The sequence below is a fragment of the Acartia tonsa genome, chromosome 4 (assembly GCF_053477335.1).
Source record: "Acartia tonsa isolate MP-2025a chromosome 4, ASM5347733v1, whole genome shotgun sequence".
NCBI classification, from domain to species: domain Eukaryota; kingdom Metazoa; phylum Arthropoda; class Copepoda; order Calanoida; family Acartiidae; genus Acartia; species Acartia tonsa.
The window spans coordinates 47,522,250-47,545,300 of NC_137263.1; the positions used below are offsets into that span (position 1 = coordinate 47,522,250).

The 23,051-nt window shown below is 33.4% G+C and overlaps 1 protein-coding gene across 1 annotated transcript; it reads left to right on the forward strand.

Moving 5' to 3' along the window:
- The first annotated feature begins 5 nt into the window (after window positions 1-5).
- On the forward strand, window positions 6-22,582 carry LOC145315503 (DNA repair and recombination protein RAD54B-like). Its single transcript, XM_080155484.1, has 17 exons — window positions 6-554; window positions 1,115-1,285; window positions 1,516-1,923; window positions 2,202-2,277; window positions 3,085-3,146; window positions 3,501-3,641; window positions 4,389-4,555; window positions 5,764-5,988; window positions 6,343-6,478; window positions 6,924-7,017; window positions 7,462-7,538; window positions 7,738-7,880; window positions 9,099-9,231; window positions 9,573-9,778; window positions 18,746-18,941; window positions 20,165-20,452; window positions 21,974-22,582. Exons 1-16 carry the CDS (start codon window positions 6-8, stop codon window positions 20,249-20,251), a joined length of 2,871 nt encoding a protein of 956 aa, XP_080011610.1. The 3' UTR covers window positions 20,252-20,452; window positions 21,974-22,582.
- The last annotated feature ends 469 nt before the right edge of the window (window positions 22,583-23,051 follow it).

A 23,051-nucleotide genomic window follows, 5' to 3' on the forward strand; every position in this document is an offset into this window, starting at 1 on the left:
TTAAAATGCGACGAAGTGGAGCTCCTTCTTTAAGGAGGAAGGACGCCCCTGAAAAATCAAATCTTGACATACTAGCTCTATTGAATTCAAACTCTCAGAGTCCTTATCAAAGTAATCTTAGTGGAATTAAGCATAAATCATTTGTACCACCCTCGCAAAAAGACCCTAAATCTCCAGGCATTCAAGTTTCACAATTTCAAAATCCTAAATCTGATTTTGTGTCTCCTATACAGAAAAGTTCAATCCAATCTGCATTTACCAATTCTAGTCCATTAGTGCCGTTACCTGTAAATCTTAATAAAGAACTGGTCTCAAATGATGTTGGTCAATCTGGATTTTCCATGAAATCAAACTTCACAGCACTAACAAAACCATCTGCCACATCCAGCTGTTCTTTCCTTGGATATAATAAACCATTTGCTACGAACAGCATACACGAACCACGCATTGATGAGTCGGAGAGTACATCTAAGGATGATATAACAAAGTACTTCTCTTGTGTTTGGTGCAAAAAGTCAGGACGTAAACATAAGAAATGGGAAGGTGATGGATTTGTAAAGGAAAGTTGAGCAAAATATATTTGATTAGAATAACATTCTGCAGTGTGCATGCACAGGCTGCTGAAAAATACATATTTTTGGAAGCTTTTACCTTTAATTATTTGGGGGGGATATAGAAACCTCTACCATTAAATTTTGCTAAATATAATGTCAAAAAATCAACGGATTTGTAAAAAGAAAGGACTTTGAACCACCGCGCGAAGCACAATCAATTTATCAGGGGGTTTAACTTAGTCCCCCTCCCTCCTCCTTTTGGAATTACATCCTTGTAGTATGGTTGATTGTCTTAGACAGGCGTAATTAAATTTTTGAAATAAAACGTATTACTTAGAGAATGCATTCGTCGGAAATATTTCCACTTTTAATCATTTTATTTAACTTTTAATACTTTATTTCTTCATGTTTTGCCTTGTATGAAAAAAAAGCAATCTTATGTAGTAAAAATTATACATCAGCTCTAGATAAACAATGTCAGATTTATTTTAGCTTTTTTAACATTAACAAACGAAGACGAAAATCTAAGTATGTGATATTTTGTTCAATTATATATTCAGATAGGAGAGCGTAGTGTTGTCCTGATTGATGAGGAGGGGAAGGAACTGGGTCGTGGGTCTGGATACAAGGTGGCTGACCTGCAGGATGTACAGGATGGCCAGCTCATACCTGTTGGAAGCAAAGAAATTGAAATTACTGGAAGAATTGATAAACATGAATGGGATGCTAAGGTAAAGAGCATTGATTTAAACTCTTCTTTTTCCCGTTAGAAATTTTACACATTCTATTTCGTAAATAAGATATAATATTTACAAATGAAAATTTCAATTCCTGACCTCATAGTAATAATGTAAATTATTTCTGATATATTTTATTGATAAAAAAATTGTTTAATTCCTTACTTCAACAAGAACTTACACTCTTGCACTCTGTTTTCTAGAATAATAGATCTCGTTTCCAGGTAAGTTCTGGCAAGGAGAATGCTAAGCTGATCAGAAGCAGCCAAGAGGTAACTCAAACAAGTAAAAACATGAGCAAAGGAAAGAAACGAAAAGTTGAAGAAGTCGAAGAGCCTGAAGAAGCCACCCCCTCACCTCAGTCCAAAGTGTTGGCCACGCTATTAAAGCGGGCAAACACCAAGAAGTTCCAGTTGCCACGTCGGACCGACGGCGGCAGTGAATCCTTTACAGTTGCCCGACCCGTGGCGCCTGGTGCGCCAATGTATGATGCACACCGCGAAGGGGCCCTTGTGCTGCCCCGACCACCGCCTGGCCACCCGCTTCATACAGATAAGCTTGTCGATGTTGTTGTTGATCCTTACATAGGCATCAAGCTTAGACAACACCAGCGAGCTGGAGTTATTTTTATGTACAGGGAAAGATTTATTAAAAAAAACATTCCTTAAACATTGTCTGTTGATTTTATAAATACTCTATTGCAGTATTAATATTATGTAATTTGGGCCTGTTCGTTTGAACAAGTAATATATTATAACAATAGGTACCATGTAATAAAATCAATTTACTCCCTCCGGCAACTGTGTTATGTTTTTTTTTCTGAACTTGTTCTAAGGTTCAGAAATAAAGTATATATTCAAATGAAAGTATCTTTAATTACTGACAATATTTTGAAATAAATCTCTGGTAATACAGAAGTATTCTTGGTATGGAAACAATAACCACTAATGATGGAGATTTTAAACTAACAGGCTGTATTTTGGCAGGTAAAAGAGGACTATCCACGAACCAGAGCAAGTGATTCTAAGCATCTTCCAGCATTGACCCATAGTATTTTTTTAGTGAATATACTAGGTTTATGTTTAATATTTACTTTATCGACAAAAAGTTAGGTTTCACCATGGTTTTATATGAAAAAAACTTTGAAATGTAAATCAATTTTTAAAGCAATATCATCAAATGCTTTGTTGAGTTCAAATGACAAAATAAAATAACACTGCAGAAAAGCATCAAATGTTGTAAATTGCAAAAGTACAACAATTAAACTGTATACAAGTTACCAACCCTTTTTCTAAATATACATTTTTAATCACAGTAATATACTTTTGTGTCAAAGCTTTTAAACAACAGTTTGAACTCATCAAAACATTCGATGATATTGCACCAAATAATGCTTAACATTTCAAAGTTTTTTTTCATATAAAACCATGGTGAAACCTAACTTTTTAGTCGATAAAGCAAATATTAAACATAAATTAGTATATTTACTAAAAAAATACTACGGGTCAATGCTGGAAGATGCTTAGAATCACTTGCTCTTGTTCGTGGATAGTTCTTTTTTGTAGCAAAGCACCTCTACAAGTAACTTTCAGTATGTATTTCGGTCGGCTGCTTCTTATTCAACATTTTGTTTTAGAAGAACATTTTTGTGACTATTTATTTCGAATTAAATTTGCGCAAAGTTTTGAAACAATACTCAATTCTTTACTTTCGGTCATTGACAGGCTCCGAGGATCTAAATTGGCAAATAAAAACAACAAGTATCCAGGTTTATGGTAGATATTTTAATTTAGATGATATGGGGCTCGGTAAAACCCTGCAGACAATAAGCGTAATCTGGACCCTTCTAAAACAGGTAATGTTTTAATACACTCAGCTTATACCAATAGCGAAATTAATTCGGAAAAAATCACGAAACCTATACGTGTTTTTCAGCTGTCGTTTTGGGGCAACACATCGAAAAATTGACGACCTCTCCATTTGCCCCACAAATATTATTTTAGAATTAAATCCCTTGTTGGTTATACCTTATTCCTGTAATTCACTACCGTTATATTGAATGAGAACTCTAAACAGCTTAGTGCTATACTTAAAATTACTAGGCCTTTACGACATCGATATACAATCCAGACCCCCTTAGAGCCTGTAACAAACGAAAATATACGTAAAAGGAAATGTAATCACAAATAAAAAAAGAGTTTATATTCAGAGTCCTGTGGCAGGATCCAGCCTGGCCAGAAAGGTTCTGGTAGTTGCCCCGGCCAGCCTGCTCAACAACTGGGAAGACGAGTTTAAGAAGTGGCTGGGCACAACAAGGATAATTATACACGTCGCGGACAATGTTAAAAAGGTCAGTTGAACTTTTATCCAGGAGGGGGGGGGGACATTGGGCTGTTTATTACATTAGTCCCCAAAGTTTATGAATACGTTTTCATATTCGTTGTCTTAATAACTTTGGGGACTTAATTGATTTTTGATTGGTTAGTTCATTAAGTTGAGTGTCTAAACGTTTCAACAACTTATTGTAATCTACATAAGGGGTAATTTTGTGTTATCATTTGAGATGTAAATCAATTTATCCGCCATTGTCTTATCCCTTTAGTTCCCTAGTTTAAAATCGACTAAACCTTAACTAGTTAAGAATGGCTAGAATAAAAAATCTGTATAATTATATAATAAGAATTCACCAAACCTTTCCATGGAAAACTATTGTATGTATCTATAAATAACCATTCTATTTACTAAAAGAACACTACTATTTGAATTTGGGGGGTGAGGGTGAAGAAATTATAATATCTCGAAATCTATTCTGATTATAATTTATTGACTTGTGTGATACTCCAACCCCAGATTTCTTCTTCCCACCCAAAAAAATTATAATTAAACGCATAATTAAGAACAGTTTTACCTAATAAGCGCCTTTGACTGGAAGTTTGCACCCAACTTTACAGAAAAACACGAGAGTGTTTTTATCATATGCCTTTCTCGAATGGAAATTCCCTACCACTTTTAGAGGCAAATTTTTTAAAATGATGTTTCTATGGGACTATCCTTATTTAAGATAATAATGAAATAAATATTTCTGACATCTTTTAAGGTTGCCGCATTCAAGAGTTACCGCACAGCTCCAGTCTTGATTATCAGCTACGAGATGCTGGTGAGGGCGGAGGAGGAGCTGAAGCAGGTCAGGTGGGATCTCATGGTCTGTGATGAAGCTCACAGGCTCAAGAACTCAGAAATTAAGACCAGTACTGCTTTGACCAGGTAAAGAAACATTTTTAAAAACGTGTAACAGTATCCTGTATTTAAGAATTTTTGCAACAAATTTACTTACAATTTTGTTTAGACTTATACATTAATATTTTGCTTATTCAGTTCTGACACTCTACAACTTTTAATGTTCGTTTGTTCTATCATTTCAGAGCTTCGCTTTTATGGATGTTGTCGTCCTTGTTTACTTTTAGATTATATTATTATTTTGATAGAAAACAAACAAAATTACCTAGTTTATGCATCGTTTACTGTGAGGATCGCCTACAAATCAATACAGGGTTAGGACAAAGGGCTTTAAGCCGTAACCATCACAACACCCCCCCCCCTGACCTTCGTAAATTATGGTTATTGGAGGAATCCAACCCTGAAAAAAATCCTACGTTTTGAATAACCAGCATTTGAAGATGCAGTCAGTCGTCAGAGATTTAACCACCAACCCTGTAACTGATCCGCCCTGACAAAGTGCGGCTGTCACAACCTAAAGTATAACTTTGTAAATCTGTTGGATGGGGAAGAATTCAGGGATCTAAAGGGAATGACAATGGCCTATAAATTGATGACATCCCCAATGATGATAAACAAAATAACCCCTTCAGTAGATTAAAATTGTTGGTTGAACAGATTCAACACTCAACTGAAAGAAGCAACCAATCAAAATTCACTGAAGTCCCCAAAGTTGTTTAGCTAGCGAATAAGAAAACGTTTTTATAAAACTTTGGGGACTAGTTTAATAAACAGCCCGTTGTCCCCTCTATCTCTCTGGGAAGAATTCTTGTTAATCCACTCAACGGATTTGAATTTTTAACTACTTTCCCTCAAACTTGTATAATCCACACTGTCACACACTAATAGTATAACAACATGTTGATTTATCTTAGTTTCATGTTAATAAATTAAGTTTAAATAAAGGAAAAGGATTTTTTTAGAAATGAATAAAAATTTTGAATTATTACTACTATCTTTATCCAAATTTACAGTTATCATGTGCTAGCAGCTACGACCCTATTATCTAGAGTCTCTTAAATCCGAAGGGTTAGGAAAGAAAAGAATAATAGCCTAAGACTAAAATATAAGAATAAAATAGCCTAAAACTGGCCCGTTGAATATATGGTAAAGTGGTTATTAAAATCTTAAGCTACAAACAAACAAAATGCTGTACATATATATAAAAGGATTTAATAAACAGATAGAATTTGTAGGCTTGGCTGTGAGAAAAAGTTACTGTTGACTGGTACACCTGTCCAGAATGATCTCCAGGAATACTTCTGCCTCATGAGTACTGTTGCGCCAGGCCTTCTAGGATCCAAAGCAAGCTTCACTGCTGATTATGTCAACAAAATAGAGAAGGGAAGAGAGCCAGGGGTCGAACTTGAGGTGTCAGAAGAAGCTGAGCTAGCTTTGAACAAACTTTCTGAAATATCCAGGTACATTTTACAGAGATAATTTAATTTTTAATAAAAAATATAATTAACTAGCGGCTACGCCCCTAGAGACCTCTAGGAGCTATTGAGTAGGGGGGTAAATCTACCCCACCCCCTTTCAATTGTAGTTTTAAAAAGACAAAAAAAATTTTGGGGAGGTTAATTTTTTAGGGGTGATTTATATTTGGTGGGTGATGGTACCCTCCCCAAAAATAGTTATAATACTTCCCAGTACATATGAAAAGCTACCATTTGAAGAAGAACCATATCGGTTCAATGATTAGAGAGATCCTTCGGTACAAACACACAGATCATGTTACTTTATTATAAAGATAAGATACATTAAATATTTTTTAGAAAACTAGTTTTAAGAAGAACTGCCGACATATTGAGCAGCCATTTGCCCCCCAAGACCACATGTGTCGTGTTCTGTCGTCCATCAGAGTTCCAGGCTGAGGTTTACTCTGCTGAGGTGGACAAGTTGTACAGTCAGGTAAATAGACATAATATATCTAGATGCTCCATCTGAACCTATTTGTCTTCAAACGTAAAAAGGGATCTTTGCAGAAAGAAATCTTTGTTTATTTTTTGTTATATACGAGATACGTGTGACATCATTAACGACGATATAATTTTTTAGAAAGCTAACTTTATTCTAAGAAATTCAACTTTTTATAACTAACTTATTATATGTTTGTCATGTGCTTTACATTGTATACGAGGGAAGAAATTTTAGACGAATTAATTTACCCAAGAAAACCTTTATCCTAAGATATACAACAGTTTATAGCTGACTTTTAATGCAAACGAAATGAAAAAATTATGCCCTTACGTACCATGATCTGTAAAATGTTTCAACCAATGAGATGTCTTGAATATACATTATACCTTTAGTAACTTCAAATTGGCTTATTTAGACAGTATATATCTATTGTCAGATGACAGCTGAGCCAGGCACTCATCTCACGGCCATCGGCAGGCTCAAGAAAATTTGTAATTCTCCGTTTATTGTGGAGGAGTTCAATAGTCAAGGTTGGTAAATTCTTTTTCATATATTGCTTGTAATAATAGCATACGTTTTCTTTTAATATGGAATATACGTCTGTGAGAATTTTTTTTTATTGTTGTTGTTGTATACCTAATAGTGATAGTTATAGTACTAATACCCAAAATCAAACAATGACATTCTAAAAAATGATAGGATATAAGGCCATGTTTAAGACTGAATTTCTGAGTTTTGCGGGGTTTTTTTGCAGACAGTAGCATCGCAAATTAGTTTTTTTAATGTTGATCGCTTCCGCGAATGTATCATACTTTTAAGTATTTGATATTTGAGGGAAAAAAAACAATATAAATTGTATCAAAGGAGGTGTTGATTAGTAGGAGTATAGTTAAGGTGCAATTTTTACTGTACTGATCAGTTTCCTCTTTCATGGTTTTCTTTCTGCGGAAGCGATGACACACCTTTATAATTAGGCAAAGGTCCGAATACGTGGGAAGAACAGTCTGGCAAACTTTCTGCATTAACCTGTCTCCTACTAACTGTAATGCAGGTAAAGTTAGTCATCAAATTAAAGACGGATGGTTAAATGAAAAATTATTGGTATAACAGTTTTGTTGACACTTGAAAAAAGTTGTTATATTATGCTTTTTTGTTAAAATTCCAATAGCATCTTATATAATTTCAATCTAAAATAATACCTGATTTTTATTTTATCAGAGAACTCGTATTAATAATAATGATCAATCTAGTCTACCGAAGAGAAGATAGTATTGGTCTCCTTGTCTACGACAACACTAGACCTGCTGGAGACCTTGTGCTCCAGGTATAACCTGGCCACCCTCAGACTGGATGGCAAGACTCCGCCGGCTGCCAGACAAACCCTTGTCAACAGGTCAATATTGTTAGAAGCAAAGCTTTTCTATAATTATGGCCGGTCCGTAAGTCTGTCCTTTAAACAATATCCTGTATTTAACAGTTTTGCAACAATAAAAATGAGGAAATAAGGGGGGGGGGGGGTTAATGCAACCATCTCGTAATCAGTGAGCAAATGACACTTAGAAGTCGAATTTCGATCTGAACTTTTGCATGAGTAATCCTTGGTAGGTCTATTTTCCCTAAATCGAACAAAAAGTTGGAAAAGTAACGACTCAGCCGTTTTTTGCCTATTTTCAGGGTAAATTAATCATCAATTACGTAGGAATCGACTTTTTAAAACATATTTTTGGTTTAATTCATGTTAAATGATAGCAATAACCTATTTTAAAACTTCTAGTACCAACAGCTACCGTCTAGAACCGTTTGATAGCGTTTTGGAGTAGAAAAGAGTATTGTGTTGAGAGAGGTTTCGTGACTAATTTGCAATATAGATATCAAAAAAATGGCAAAACAGCTGAGCCGCCAGCCGTTAGCCGTTACTTTTCCAACTTTTTGTTCGATTTAGGGAAAATAGACCTACCAAGGATTACTCATGCAAAATTATAAATGGAAATTCGAATTCTAAGTGTCATTTGCTCACTGATTACGAGATGGTTGCATTACCCCCCCCCCCCTTTTTGCTTTAAAGAATTAGTTTCTAAAAGTAAAAGATTTGTATGAGAGGCAAGGAACATTTAACCACCTTTTTCATCAAAATTGTTAGTGTTATTTCATTACTAGCGTAATATGGATACACATTATTCCTCAACATTTAGAATAGGAATAAAATAACGCAGCCAACGGTCAATGATTCTTAAGTCCTTTGACTTGACACGTAGACTATATTTTATGTGTTACTACTAGAAATATTAACAAACCGTAAAAATAAAAGGGAATCATTTTTTTCGTATTTTCCGTTGCGTTTAGTCAAATGCGCGTATGAAGTAAAACTCTTCTTAATAATGACCATTTCATCAATATATACACTTGGTCATAATTAAGAACATTTTGACTTAATAAGCACATTTGACTAAATGCTAACACACAACAATACGGAAAATACGCGAAAAAAATGACCCCTTTATTTTGGTCCTCATTACGTAACTCGTTATAAAGTTCTCTGAGTCATTAAGAATTTATAAACAACATATTATACAGTAGCTTAATTATTAAAATATTCAATATATTTCTCTAGATTTAACAAGCCTGATTATCCTGAACGTGTATTCTTGTTGAGTTCCAAAGCTGGAGGGACAGGACTTAATCTGATCGGAGCCAGCAGGATTGTTCTATATGATATTGACTGGAATCCAGCCACTGATTTACAGGTATAAACTTTTTTCTTGTAAATTATTAATATAAATCTTAATTTTCAATTTACAACAATGTTAAGAAAGTATGAGTTTATCGATAGGAAGTGTAAAGTAGAATTAAAAATATCATACTTAATAAAAATGTATTTTTGTTTTTTAAATTATGAACACGGTAGAAAATTTTATTTTTTTTTAAATAAAGATACCAATTAATATCCTCTGGATTAGAAACCATGCTCAGCCATACTCAGAAATCATAAAATTAATACCAGTTTTTGACCAGAAACCATGCATAGGTATCCCTATGCGCCTATTCCTACGTGTTACATTGATGAACAAAAATTGCATTGTTACAGGTCATGTCAAGAATATGGAGGAACGGACAGAAGAGGCACTGCTACATCTACCGCCTGGTCACAACTGGCACCATAGAGGAAAAGATCTACCAGAGGCAGGTGATGAAGAGTGGACTGGCGGGAGGCATTGAGACATCATCCTGGGAGGATCTGGGCAAAGGGGCTCACTTCACTCCCGACGAACTCAAGGATATTTTCACATTCAGGTGATTTTTTGTTTAATATTAGTTCCGCCTTATTTACAAGTTTTTAACCTTTAAATAAGTAAATTCTTCCTTCCCAGTTTTTTTAGTTGCAAAAAGAAGATTATTTGATTGTTAACAAATGAATTATCAGTTATAAAAATTGCAAATGCATAATTATAAAAATAGGTAGAATGTTTTATTGTGCATATATTCTTTTGCTTAAATACTAAAATAGAACTGTTGTATTATCCTATTATATAAAGTAATACGTTTTTTTTGTTTGAAGCTTAAGCTCTCCATTTTATGAAAGTTTCACATAGGTCCCTGGATTGTTTTAGGTTATTCTTTTAGACTTAAATTTTAGGATAGTTTTAAGCTATTTTTTATCCTTTCATTTATAAAGATTAGAGGTGTAGCCGCTAGTTCTATTATACTAAGTAGTAAGCTTTTTTGTCTATAGCGAAGGATCTTGCTAACCGCTGAATCGACATGGTTCTCCTTTACAGTGAAGCTGAAGGTCCTGAAATGGTTTTAGGCTATTTCACTTTTAGATTCAGGCCTTGGGTGGTTATAGGGTATTTTCCCCTATGAATAAAGATCATCTAGAGGCTAGGGGAGCATCCACAAGTGTTTTTATATTATATAAAGAAATTGCACAAGGGTTTAAACCTGGATAAGTCTTTGTAAGAGGTTAGAGAGATGAAAAGAAATGTTTTATACCATGTTTGTTCTGGTAATTTAATTCTATTCCTTTTATTCTAATCCATGGATCAAGATAGGATTACCACACACATATACATGTATAAAACTTTACACACACAGTGGGAAACACACCTGTTCACACACACACCCATACACACAAGCAATATAAACTAGGGAGAGATGGGACATTGGGCTGTTTATTACACTAGTCCCCAAAGTCTTATAATAACATTTTCTTATTCTTTGGCATTACAATTTTTGGTACTTTCAATGAATTTTGATTAGTTAGCTCATTAAGTCAAGTGTCTCAAAACATTACAAATATTTATTGTAATCTACATAAGGGGTAATTTTGTGTATCATCATTTGGGTCGTTTATCAATTTATCGGCCATTGTCTTATGCCTTTAGATCCCTGAATATACACTCACACCTTTGTACATCACTACACATACCTTTAAAAAAGCATAGTCTGGTCCTAGGACAAACGTAGGAGTCCCAAACGTCGGAGTGGATAAACGCAGGAGTGGACACTTAACCTAGCCTAACCTATTTTAAACCATAATTTAGGTTTTTCCGGGGGGGCTTATTTGTGTATTCATATCTTAAGCTAACCTAACCTGTATAGAAATACTTACTTAAATTAATATTTTAACACTCCTGCGTTTGGGACTCCTACGTTTGTCCTGGTACCCATAGTCTGCTTCTTAAGATGATTTGTTTTCCTTCAAGTGCCAAGTCGAGCCCAGACATATCCTCCCTGTTACTCCCCTAGTTTAAAGTAAATTAAAAATAAAAAGGGGGGGGGGGTAGGTTTTAAGTTTTTCTTATATTACTTAATACTTTGGTTAGGTTACATTGGGCTAGGCATAAGAATAAAACTTAAATATCACCCCTCTCAAAAAAATCATTTTATAATTTTTGTAATAAATAAGGTGGAGAATTTGGTGCTTGAAAGGAACTTTTAGGAAAAGTAGTTTTCTTGTTTATATTCTGACTAGCCAAAAGGATCATAGTAAGGAGTATTGTGACTATGTTGTAAATTCTTATCTTTTACCCCCAAATTGTACAATCTACCAAAGAAAAAAGTTAAAGCTTATTAAATTGGATAAAGAATTAAAAGTTTATAGCCCTATCCTATGTCTCTAAAATCTTACTTATATGTATAACCTGGCATTGGGGTAAAAATATTTATACATCTAGTTGTGGGATCATACCTATAAAAATTTTTATTCATAGATAATTTTTTTTCTTCCTAAAATTCATAGTAAAATTTGTAAAAGTCTAATTCTGTTTCTATTTCATGTTTAAGCTTATAATCTTTTGAAAGAACTATGTACAAATCCAAATGGCTGAAGTTTCATCTTACTTAGTTCTGTAGAGTACAGTAAATGTACTGAGATTATAAAATGATATTTCATTATGATTTTTTTTTTAACATTTTAAGTTATAAAAACTAGGGATCTAAAGGAATAAGAGAATGGCCGATAAATTGATGTACAACTACATACTCAATGATTATAAACACAATTACCCTTTCTACAGATTAAAATTAGTGGTCGGACACTCAAGCTAATGAACCAACAAATAAAAATCAAATTCAAAGTCCCCAAAGTTATTAAGCCAACGAATAAGAAAACGTTATTAAAAAATTTTGGGACCAAACAGCCCAATGTCCCCTCCCTCCCTGTATAAAAATACTAAAAATGGCGACACGATTACGTAAAACCATCTTTACAATACAAAAACTAGTGTCTATAACAAACAAATTGTACCTAGTATTTCCTTGGTCAAAAATAAGATTTTAATTGAGAAACACTTGTTTATGAAAGCTATTTATAAACTTTCAGCTGAGTGGGATATTTCTAAATCACACATGGTTTTACGGGATCGTAAGATAGATATTGCCAACTTTTGTATTATAATATGTTTAATGATGGGAGTCGCATTGCCAGCCGAAGTATGATTAGAGACTAGAGTATAATATCAAAGACATAAATGGTTTTAGAAATTTTTAAAGTGGCATGTGAGATTTATCTTGAAGGGGTTGACCTAAGCTATCGACCTGCCTCGAAATAAATTAAAATCGAATTACCTTCGTCCTTTAGTTTCTATGGGTTTTGTTGTGGGAGGGAGGGATGTAAATTTCTGGGGAAAAAAAGCCTAATCGGTCAAACCGTTTTAGATATATATATATAAAAAACCTTATTTTTTAACTAAATGCACTCATATTGTACAACTAAGGATATAAATAAAACTAACAAAAAATGCGTAGAAACAAAACTTTCCTTAAAAGGAATGAGACTTATACATTTGGAAGGATGTGAGTTACAGATTCAGTTTAATCTTCAACTTTACCGCAATTTCTAAACCTAACTTTTATGGGATAAAGGAATAAGTTAATATGTTTGTTTTGCATTTAATTTATCTAAACAGTTAAAACATATGAAATGATTTCTAGAAAGGATTACATATATTTTTAATCAGAATGATGTGTAATATTAGAAGATTTTTCTGGTTTAAAATCAATGTTAATCAGCGGTTGAAACGTTGGGACATTCAAATTAATGAACCAACCAATCAAATTTTAATAAAAGTCTTCAAAGTTGATAAGCCAACGAAAAAGAATACGTTATAATAAAACTTTGGGGACCAGTGTAATAAACAGTCTATTGTCCTCTTCCTTCCTGTAACAACCACATATTTTAACTACTATACAACTTATTTATTTTTCCTGTTTCCCTAAAGTATGTATGTGATGAAACTAAGAGTGGCAAACATCACACTATAAGGGTTAAGTTCAAGGAACACCTTGCACATTTTGTTTGTTCGAATTGGGGATTCAACTTCAAATATATATTGCAAGAGAAAATTATTGAAATTACCTCATTACTTTCCTTTAATTCGAAATTTTAAAATGTGCTATCTATATTACAAAGTAGAACGATGTCCGTCCGCCTGTCCGTCTCAGTAACCGCTGTACTAATTGGGCTCTACTCTTCAAGGAATTTAGATACCGGTCCTGCTTTGGTTTCAAGCTATTTTATTGGGGTCCGAGTCATACTTGCGGTGTAAAGCGTTCTTTCGCCCTATAGACAACCAACCCTTTGATTGCACGTCCTTTGTCTTTTTAAGTCCTTACTGTGTATGTTCATAAGTTACGCCTGTTTTGGGCCAAGTCATTCCCCCTAGTCTAATTATTTATGACGCGCACCTGATATAGCAGCAGTAGAACCATTTTTAACGTTTTTAGTTATGAAATCGAGATTCACTTATCACTTCCCCGATGACGAGCGAATGCGTTACGTGTTGAGCCACGTTCGCTTTAAATTGCTTTGCTTCTAAAGACCTTTATAGGTTGAGCTGCAAGTTTATACATAGATATACTCAAAGAAACTTGACCCAATTAAATACACTCTTTACGTTTTTCGATTGCATTGAATAAACAAACACTTTGATGTCACTAACATGTGTATGTACACTTTGTCTCTATAATCAGGTTTTAAGGGAAAAGAAATTGGCCAATAAATTGGCCCAATGATTATACACAAAATTTCCACTAATGTAGATTAAAATTAGTGGTTGAAACGTTTGAGCACTTAAGGAATCAGCCAATCAAAATTCAATAAAAGTCCTCAAAGTTGTTAAGCTAACACATAAGAAATAAGAAAAGGTTATTACAAAACTTTTGGGACTAGTGTAATAAACAGCCCAATGTCCCTTTCCCCCCTGCTCTATATTGGACAAACTTAGTGTGTATAACACGGAGTAAAGATTTTAATCAGTATCGTTTGATTGAATTATTTTATTTTAAACAATGAATTACCTATTATAATTCATGGAATTATTTTGATGTTATTTAGGTACTTTTTTGGCTCATAACAGGTTTATGATAATAATAATAATTAATCAGTTTAAAGATCTTGTAGGACATGTTACATGATGTAGTACTTTACTACCTAAGTGGTAATATTACTTTAGGACCATAGAATTATGACAACTAACTTTAAATAATAGTATCCAGTACCAATACAGTAGAAATCTAAAGATAGCATAGAAAGTAGGGATGGCAATCCGTCAAATTTTTGGACCGGATTCGGATTCCGGATTTTATCAATATTTTAAAAGGCTTTTTTAAAAAGTTGAAAAATTTAAGTGCTACATATGTCCTAAAAATTAATGTTCTTGGTATTCTCTATAATTCACTTCCGAGAATCGAACCAGATTTTAAAAGATATATATAATGATGATAATGACAAGTCTTAAAAAACTCAAGACGCTAAGTTTAGCCTACCAATTAACTAGCCGAATCCGCTATTAAAAAACGTATTCCGGATTCGGATTCCAAAATTGGCCAAATATTGGGCGGATTCCGGATTCGGATTGCCAACATTAATAGAAAGAACGTCATTTTTATCGCAATATTCTGTAAAATTGGATGCAAGCTTCCAGTGAAATGCGCTAAAACTGTTCTTAATTATTTATGCGTTTAATAATACTAAACGTTTGATCAAAATTAAATGCAGTTTGACCTAATAAACGCATTTGACTGGAAGCTTGCACCCAATTTTATGGATTGTTTAGAAAAAAAATGACGCCATATTTAGGGAATTTTAAGAAATACCATTAATTCTCGGCTATTTATCTGTCAAGAAATATAAATAGATATTTATAATTTAATTATTTGATTGGGCTTCCCTAAACCTGCTTATAAGATAATGATAATATTAATAAGATAATGTTTTTTTTACCTTTTAACAAAGTTTTTGGTTATTACTAGCGGTTGCGCCCCTAATAAGGGCCATGTATACGAAGGGGTATGTTAGGGTTTATAATAGCCTAAATCACCCCAAGACTTAAATTTAGAAATAAAATAGCTTAAATAAAACCATTCCGGGGTCTATTTGAAGCTTCACTAAAAGAGAAAACTTAATTAGTTTTTGAAAGCTACATACAAAAAAAATACCTTACTACTTTTTATAATAGAAAATTAGTTATTTGTATCACGAAATCTGTTTATATTACTTGTGCCTCGTTCAGTTAAATTCTTAAAGGAAGCCTGCAAGAAATACACCGCTCTAACTGCTGACAGACTAGACTGTGACAAGTACTACCAAATACCCAAAATTTGAAGCCTCCAAACTTTTTATATACCCAAATGCAGACTGGCCAGAGTGTACGTTTTGTACGTTACGCATCAAATCTGTGTACGTTCTGGACATTATTTTGATATGTGTACGTAACGTATTTTGAAATTTGTATTTTTGTACGTTTTACGTTTTTTTTTAAATAATAAGAATCAAATATTAGCAGAAAAGTAATTTGTATGTTTTGTACGAAAATTTTAACAAAAACTATAGGTGTATTATATTAAATAAATTCAATATTATCTTAAATTTTCATAGAACAAAAATATGTAGGTAAATTATGCATATATGTTATTAAAACTTACAGTTTAAATTTATGGATTTGAAATATATGTTCTATAGATTTAGTTTAAACTATTGAACAGAAAGAGATATGCAGTTGACTAAATTCAAGTTTAAATGCATTTCATGCAACTACCCCTTTAATAGATTTTATGATAATTTTTTTCAAATTCTTTATATACTTGGGTAAATTTTCCGAGATATCATATGGTGCTCAGTTTAGGATTAAGAAGTCTTATTTTTTGGTATCTTCAGTTTTTAAAGAATAAGAATCAAATATAAGTATAAAAGTATTTGTATATTTATTTGTATTTGTACAAAAAGTATTACAAAAATAGTATATTATCTATAATACAAAGTAGAATGATGTCTGTCCGTCTGTATATCAGAAGCTTAATATCTCAGTAACCACTGAACCTATTGGGCTCTACTTTTCATGGAATATACCTAATATTCCTGTGATGGTTTTTTTCTTTTTTTTCTTTAGGGGAAGGGACACTTAAAGCTTTTTACTTTCTACTAGGATTAGAGGCTTCGTCCCCTCTTTTATAGAATCGTTTGTTGGAAATTTGTCAAAAAAAAAATATAAAAAAGGTTGTGATTATTTTTTTCATTTAGGCTTCGCCCCAGGGTGCGGTGGGGGTTCCCCCACCCCGCTGATTTGCATTAGTTTATAAAAATAAATTGAGGGGTGGTTGATTTTTTTTGGATGGTGGGTTTCCCACACTCTAAGAAAATAGCCTAAAACTACCACAGGACCAGTAGATATATTCCCTGATGATTAGAACCCAATCTGTCCAGTGGTTACCAAGATCTTAAGCTTTAGACAGACAGGCACTGATTTACTTTGTATCAAAGACTAGTATTTTCTGAGATCTTTAGCAATAGACAAAATAACCCTATATCCTATTATATATTTATCCTATAAATCCTTTTTTTCTATAACGAAGAATCTCGCTAACTGCTGAACCGACATGATCATTGTGAGGTTGTAGGCTATTTTCTCTGTCTTTCCATATCCCTTCAAGAACCTGTATTCAAAATGGTAGAAAAATAGCCTAAAACCATCTCTGTATTAAGTAGTTATGAAAACCTTAAGAATCAGACAAAAAACTTACTACTTTATTTAATAGAATATACTTAGTACGTAATAACAGGATGTATGTCTCTCTGTCAGTTTATTTGTACCGAAGGTTCTCCTTAACCGCTAAACCGATATGGTTCTCTTTTACAGGGTAGCTTCTCATAGGTCCTGGGAGAGGGTACAACCACCCTCCCAAGAGAAATTACTCTTGGAAAAAAATCACCACCCTTCCCCTATTTTCTCTTTCTTTTAAAAATTGAAATCAGAAATGGGGGTGGTCTACTCCCCCCTCCCTCACTAAAAAATTTATTAGCAAAGCTACTCTATAATCACTTTGTCAGTCCGTTATGCTTTCGGAGAAACGTGATTTTCTCGGCTCCTGTTTTTTGATTGAATAAGTTCACATTCTACATATTTTCATTGAGATTTGCCTTTTGGTTGGGGTGCTAGAAGATCTATTCCTAGATTTTCTTTTTTTCATGGTTTTCTCGACTTCTTTTCAAGATAGACGGCTGAAATTTTCAGGGAAAAAATAAATTCACATTCTACATATTTTCAAAAAGTTTCTTTAAGGTTTGTCTGTTTTTTGCAGTGCTAGATCGATTCCTAGATGTATAGGTTTTTGTGATTTTCTCTACTCATATTCCTGATAGACGGTTGTAATTTTCAGGGATTGTATTAGTTTTCATTCTTAATACTTCCACTAAATTTCATTGAGATTTGCTTATTGGTTGGGGGCCTGAATTTATTTCTAGATTTTCACGATATTATATATTTTTAAAAGGTTTTGTGATTTATTTAAATAAGTTAAATGCTTATTTTATACAAAACTACTCTATAGTTTATATAGTTCCCAGATTTCCATTCATAACTTTTGAGCTTCGCTACTTAAGGATGTTGTCATCCTTGTTTTTTACTTTTTATTTTTAAATAAAAAAATGGGTTTTTAATTCAACTCCCCCCCCCCCCCCCTAATCAAGTTCCTCTAGAGGCCTCTAAGGGCGTAGTCGCTGGTCCTTATAATAGGATATACTTTGTACATAATAACAGGATGTCTGTTTGTTTGTACCAAAGAATCTCGCTAACCACGGAACCGATATGGTTCTCCTTAACAGGATAGCTTCTCATAGGTTTTTGGAAGTTTTATAACTATTTTGGGGAAGAGTGTCACCATCCACCCTCCCAAGAGAAATTGACTTTAGAAAAAAAAATACCTCCTCCCCCCAAAAATGAATTTTAATTGCTCACTGATTTTAAGTTAATTTTTTTCCAGATGTCTATAAATAACTTTAGAGCTTCGCTACTTATGTATGTTGTCATCCATGTTTTTTTATTGAATTCAACTCTCCCCTCCTCAAGTGCCCCTAGAGGCCTTTAGGAGCGTAGACGCTAGTTCTTTTAAATAGAGTAAGAGGATATCTTGTGTCTGTCAGTTCGCTATGGTTCTCCTTTACAGGTAGCTGCTAGTAGACTTAAATATATTGATAATAGGTAACTAGGAAATTATTTAACTTATTTTTATTAGGAATGTACGTTTTTTGTACGTTTTTTTACTTTTTTTATGGACGTAACGTATTTTTTTTGTGTACGTTATGTACGTTTTTTATTTTCAAAATTGGCTGGCCAGTCTGCAAATGTCATATTAAAATGCCTATAACTTTCTTGTTATTGTAGCTGGAGGCTCTAAATTTTGGGTCTACTTGTGGCAGTCTTTCAGCAGTTAGAGCGGTGTATTTCTTGCAGGCTTCCTTTTACTAAATATTTATGATATTAGGTCAGACACAGATTGTGACACACACGACCTTCTTGACTGTACCTGTGGCGGCTCTGGCTACCTCCAGAATGATGAGTCAACTGACAGACAGACGTCTGGTCGGTCTTGCCAGCTGGGAGCAGCTAAACCTGTGGAAAGAAACACATCTAATATGGAGAAATTATTGGCATGGCGCCATTATACAGCTCCAATCTATGTAAGTTATTTCAAAATTTCTAATTTCTACTAAAGCTCGATGTTAAAATGTGTCCTATTATGCATGCAGGTGATGTTTATAATAAGAATAGGAAGAATGCTATGTCTCATAAACAGGCATTGCCATGCAACGGAAGGTTAGATATCGTTAAACCGATGAACTTCTATGATTAGCCCCTTTGTAATAGGTACAATGTCTAAAAAAAACCTACACAAAATATATTATCAATAGAGAGAAATTAAAGTCGCTTGTTGAGGACGACTACCCCTCTTCACTTATTTTCAACTTATTTCAAAAGGAGGGGGGGGGGTGTTTCTCGACAGGTAATTCCAAGAAAAAATCAAACTAAAAGCACATTCATATAAAAACAAGTATGACAACATCCATAAAAGCGAAGCTCTGAAACGACAAGACAAGCAAACTTGTAGAGTTTCAATAACTAAATCAAAAATATTGATGCATAAGTCTAAATCGTACCTAGTTTACGAAATAGATAGGACAATTCTAACCTGTTTAAATTAACGAAAAACTGTCCCAGACGGACGGACCAACCCTAATTATAGAAAAGCTTCGCTTTATAATGTTGAATGTATGTGTTGTGTTTAGAAGCAGACTGGATAAACTTTATTGTAATCCTTTATATTAAGTTAAATTGAAAGATTAGTCTTTTCTTCCATTCTTCTGTATTATCTCTTACAAACAAAACTTTTTCAAGCGTCTATGTTATGAAAAAACAGTTTTGTAATGCGAGGCTTTTTATAGTTAGTGTTGGTCCGCTCGACCGTTCGTTTTCCTACAACCGTCTGATTTTAGAGCTTCACTTTTATGGATGTTGCCATCCTTGATGTATTGATGAACTTGAACTAATAAAATAAAATTATAGAAGGGAAGAAAGAGCAATGAAAATTTTTCTATCAATCAGATAGGAAAAAAATGCATTGCACCACAAAGGAGCAATTCAGGGAGGGAGAGGACATTGGGCTGTTTATTACACTTGTCCCCAAAGTTTTTGATAACTTGTTCTTATTCGTTGGCTTATTATCTTTGGTGACTTGAATTTTGATTCATCAAGTTGCTTGTCCAAACATTTCAACAACAAATTGTAATCTAATAAGGAGTAAATTTGTGTATTATTATTTGGGATGTAGATCAATTTATCGGCCATTGTCTTATCCCTTTAGATCCCTGGGAGCAATTTGCTATAATCTTGTTTATTTTTTTAGGAAAAAATCAGTGATGAATGCCTGGGATCTGCAGAATCTTTCATCACCTTCATCTTTTCACATTATCAAGATTCAAATCAACAATAACAAACTCAAATACATAGTTCTATCAAGTTTATTTAAAAACCAGTGATTTTGTTTCCAAAATTATGTAAAAATCTAAAATTCATTAAATTTCAGTATCCTATTTAAATGCAAATTAATTGTAATTTGTCAAAGTGACCTATTTTTGTATTAATGATTATTTTCATTGAACTTGTTTTGCTAAGTTGATTTGCAGAAAAATAGGTAGTATAAAACAGGACAATCCCAGGGATCTAAAGGGATAAGACAATGGCCGATCAATTGAGGTACATTGTACATCTCATCTCCAATGATGACACATAAAATTACACCTTCTGTAGATTAAAATTAGTGGTTGAAACGTTTGTACACCCAACTTAATGTACCGACCAATCAAAATTTACCAAAGTCCCCAAAGTTTTTAAGCCATCGAATAATAAAACGTTATTATAAAACTTTGGGGACTAGTGTAATTAACAGCCCATTGTCCCCTCTCTCTCTGGGACAATCCTAACTTCCAATATTCTATATAAACCAAACTTTGGCAGGATAACAAGAAATAGAGAAGTAGTAAAAATAAAAAGCTTATCTCTTCAAAACATAGACAAATAAATAAAGAGTGAGACGAATTTTAACAATGCAAAATTTATCATAGATAATTTTTAAAATATTAAAAGTCTTGTATGGATTGTATTATTACATCAAGAATTCGACAGTCGCACATAGGCCGCAAATTTAAACACTTTTGGGAGTTACAATTTTAGATTAATAACAGGTTTAAAATGTAGATACTTAAAGCTATAAAATGCTGATGTGTTGTTGGCCTATGTGCGGCGGCTGCCATGCCCTGATTATATGTATATTATGATTAAGTTTTCTTTTAATACTGGTTGAATTTCCATATCTTTAACTTTAAAAAGTAAAGTATAGAAGTTTTTTTAAAGAATATTTTTTCCTGGGGCAATTTCTCCTAGGAAGGTGAAGGACAGAGGTAACCTCTCCTGAAATAGTTCTTTGAACTTATAAAAAGCTTCAATACAAATTAGAACCATATATGTCCAGCTGTTAGCAAGATATTTACTGACAAACACATAGACATACTGTGAAAAAGGAAGGATATTCAGCTCTTTTTCTTTTCTTTCATGCCTAAAATGTAGAGAAAAAAGGGGGATTGTATGAGAAATGGAAAGATTGTTAATGCTGCAAAAAAAAGTTTTACTGTTTCCTGTTAAGTAAAAATTCCTACTCAATATTGACAGATGCTGTTCTTATCCTTTTACCTGTATTTGTTTGTTTTGGTTTCACTCCTCTCTCTCTCTCTCTTGATAAGGGTATAGAGGTGAGAGACAGCATTAACTCTCACATATATCTCGTCTGCTTTTAATGGATATTTGCATTTATTTAACACTTAAATAAGGAATTATGGAGAAAGATAACCAGCTTCTAGTCGAACCATTGTGAAAAGCTTTTGGCGTTATGGGACTAACTTAACCTAATGGATGTAGAATATGCGTGGATATTATGACAGGGGAAAAATTGTCGTCAATTGAGGATGTTATTTCCACTTCCATTTATCGGTCAGTTCTTTCATCCAGTAGAAGGGGAGGTGATGGGGTAAATGGGGGTCGGAAAGCCAGCTACAAGTTTAACTATTAGAGAACATGAAAATCCGGTGCAAGATCCAAGTAATAATAAATCCATTATTAACCCTAAACAAACGTTTAGCAGTATAATCTAATTCTTTAGGCAATATGTACAACTTAAAGCTTACACTTTATATAAGAGAATATTTTATTGATTTTAAAATATGTGAAAGATTATTTGAATCCTGGAAAGAAAACGAAGAATCGGGTTTTTCTAGCTCTAACCTTGTGGGGCCAATTTCCTAACCCTGTGGGCAATAATTAACATTTACCTAACCTAACCTAAAAACCCAATTAAAAGCTATTGTGAAAATACGACGAAACCCGTTACTTCGTTTTCTTTCCATGATCCGATTATTTATATATATTGCTAAATTTTGGTGTAAGCCTATTACTCCAGGTCTAACCACCATATTTTAGTTTATTTTCACAATTTCATTCTGGATAATGCATCTCGCGTCACTATAATCCCGGTCTATCAGTGAATTAATTCATAGAAAACTTGATATTATAATAAGGTAAGATACATGATTTTTCAGTATGACTGAGAAACAGTTATATCAATTGGGTTCGAAGCTATACTGAAAATGCTGATCTCACATCCTATTTATTATAACCAATTAACAATTATTTTTGTGTGATTCTGTTTTATTAATATGTACCTGAATATAATATTACATATTACGCTTAATCCAATAAAGACTGAACCTTGCCTTTTACCCTTTTTAATGTAACATAGTTATTTTTAGATTTGTATAAATAAATGAGGTGAGTGTTTAGTAATGTGTTTAACAGCAGGGAGGGAGGGGTCAATTGCAGATTAATTAATCTGCATACTAGTGTTAAATAATGCGGAACTTTCACCTTAAAGTAGTTCTATTAAGAATAATACATCGTCAATTGTCCTATATCTTTATCCCTGGGTTTAGAATATTTTCTTATGTCAAGATGTGGCTAGTCCAGGTATGTAAATAAATATGTTTTTAAAGAGTTACATTTAATTACATTTAAAAACACTTAGGGCTGCGTCCCTAGCATCTAGGCTATCTGTATTTGAAGGGATAGGGAAAGCAGAAAAATAGCCTTAAAGCAGCCCGGGACCTAGGTAAAATTATCCTTAAATGGAGAACAATATCGGTTTAATAGTTATAGGAATCTAAAGCTCTTTGCTATGTATAATT

Excerpts from the sequence above, each read along its gene's own strand:
- LOC145315503 (XM_080155484.1), top strand. The coding sequence starts at position 6 with ATGCGACGAAGTGGAGCTCCTTCTTTAAGGAGGAAGGACGCCCCTGAA. Across the intron at positions 7,018-7,461 it reads GGAGGAGTTCAATAGTCAAG|GCAAAGGTCCGAATACGTGG; the intron begins GTTGGTAAATTC and ends CTTTATAATTAG. Across the intron at positions 7,539-7,737 it reads TCCTACTAACTGTAATGCAG|TCTACCGAAGAGAAGATAGT; the intron begins GTAAAGTTAGTC and ends TGATCAATCTAG.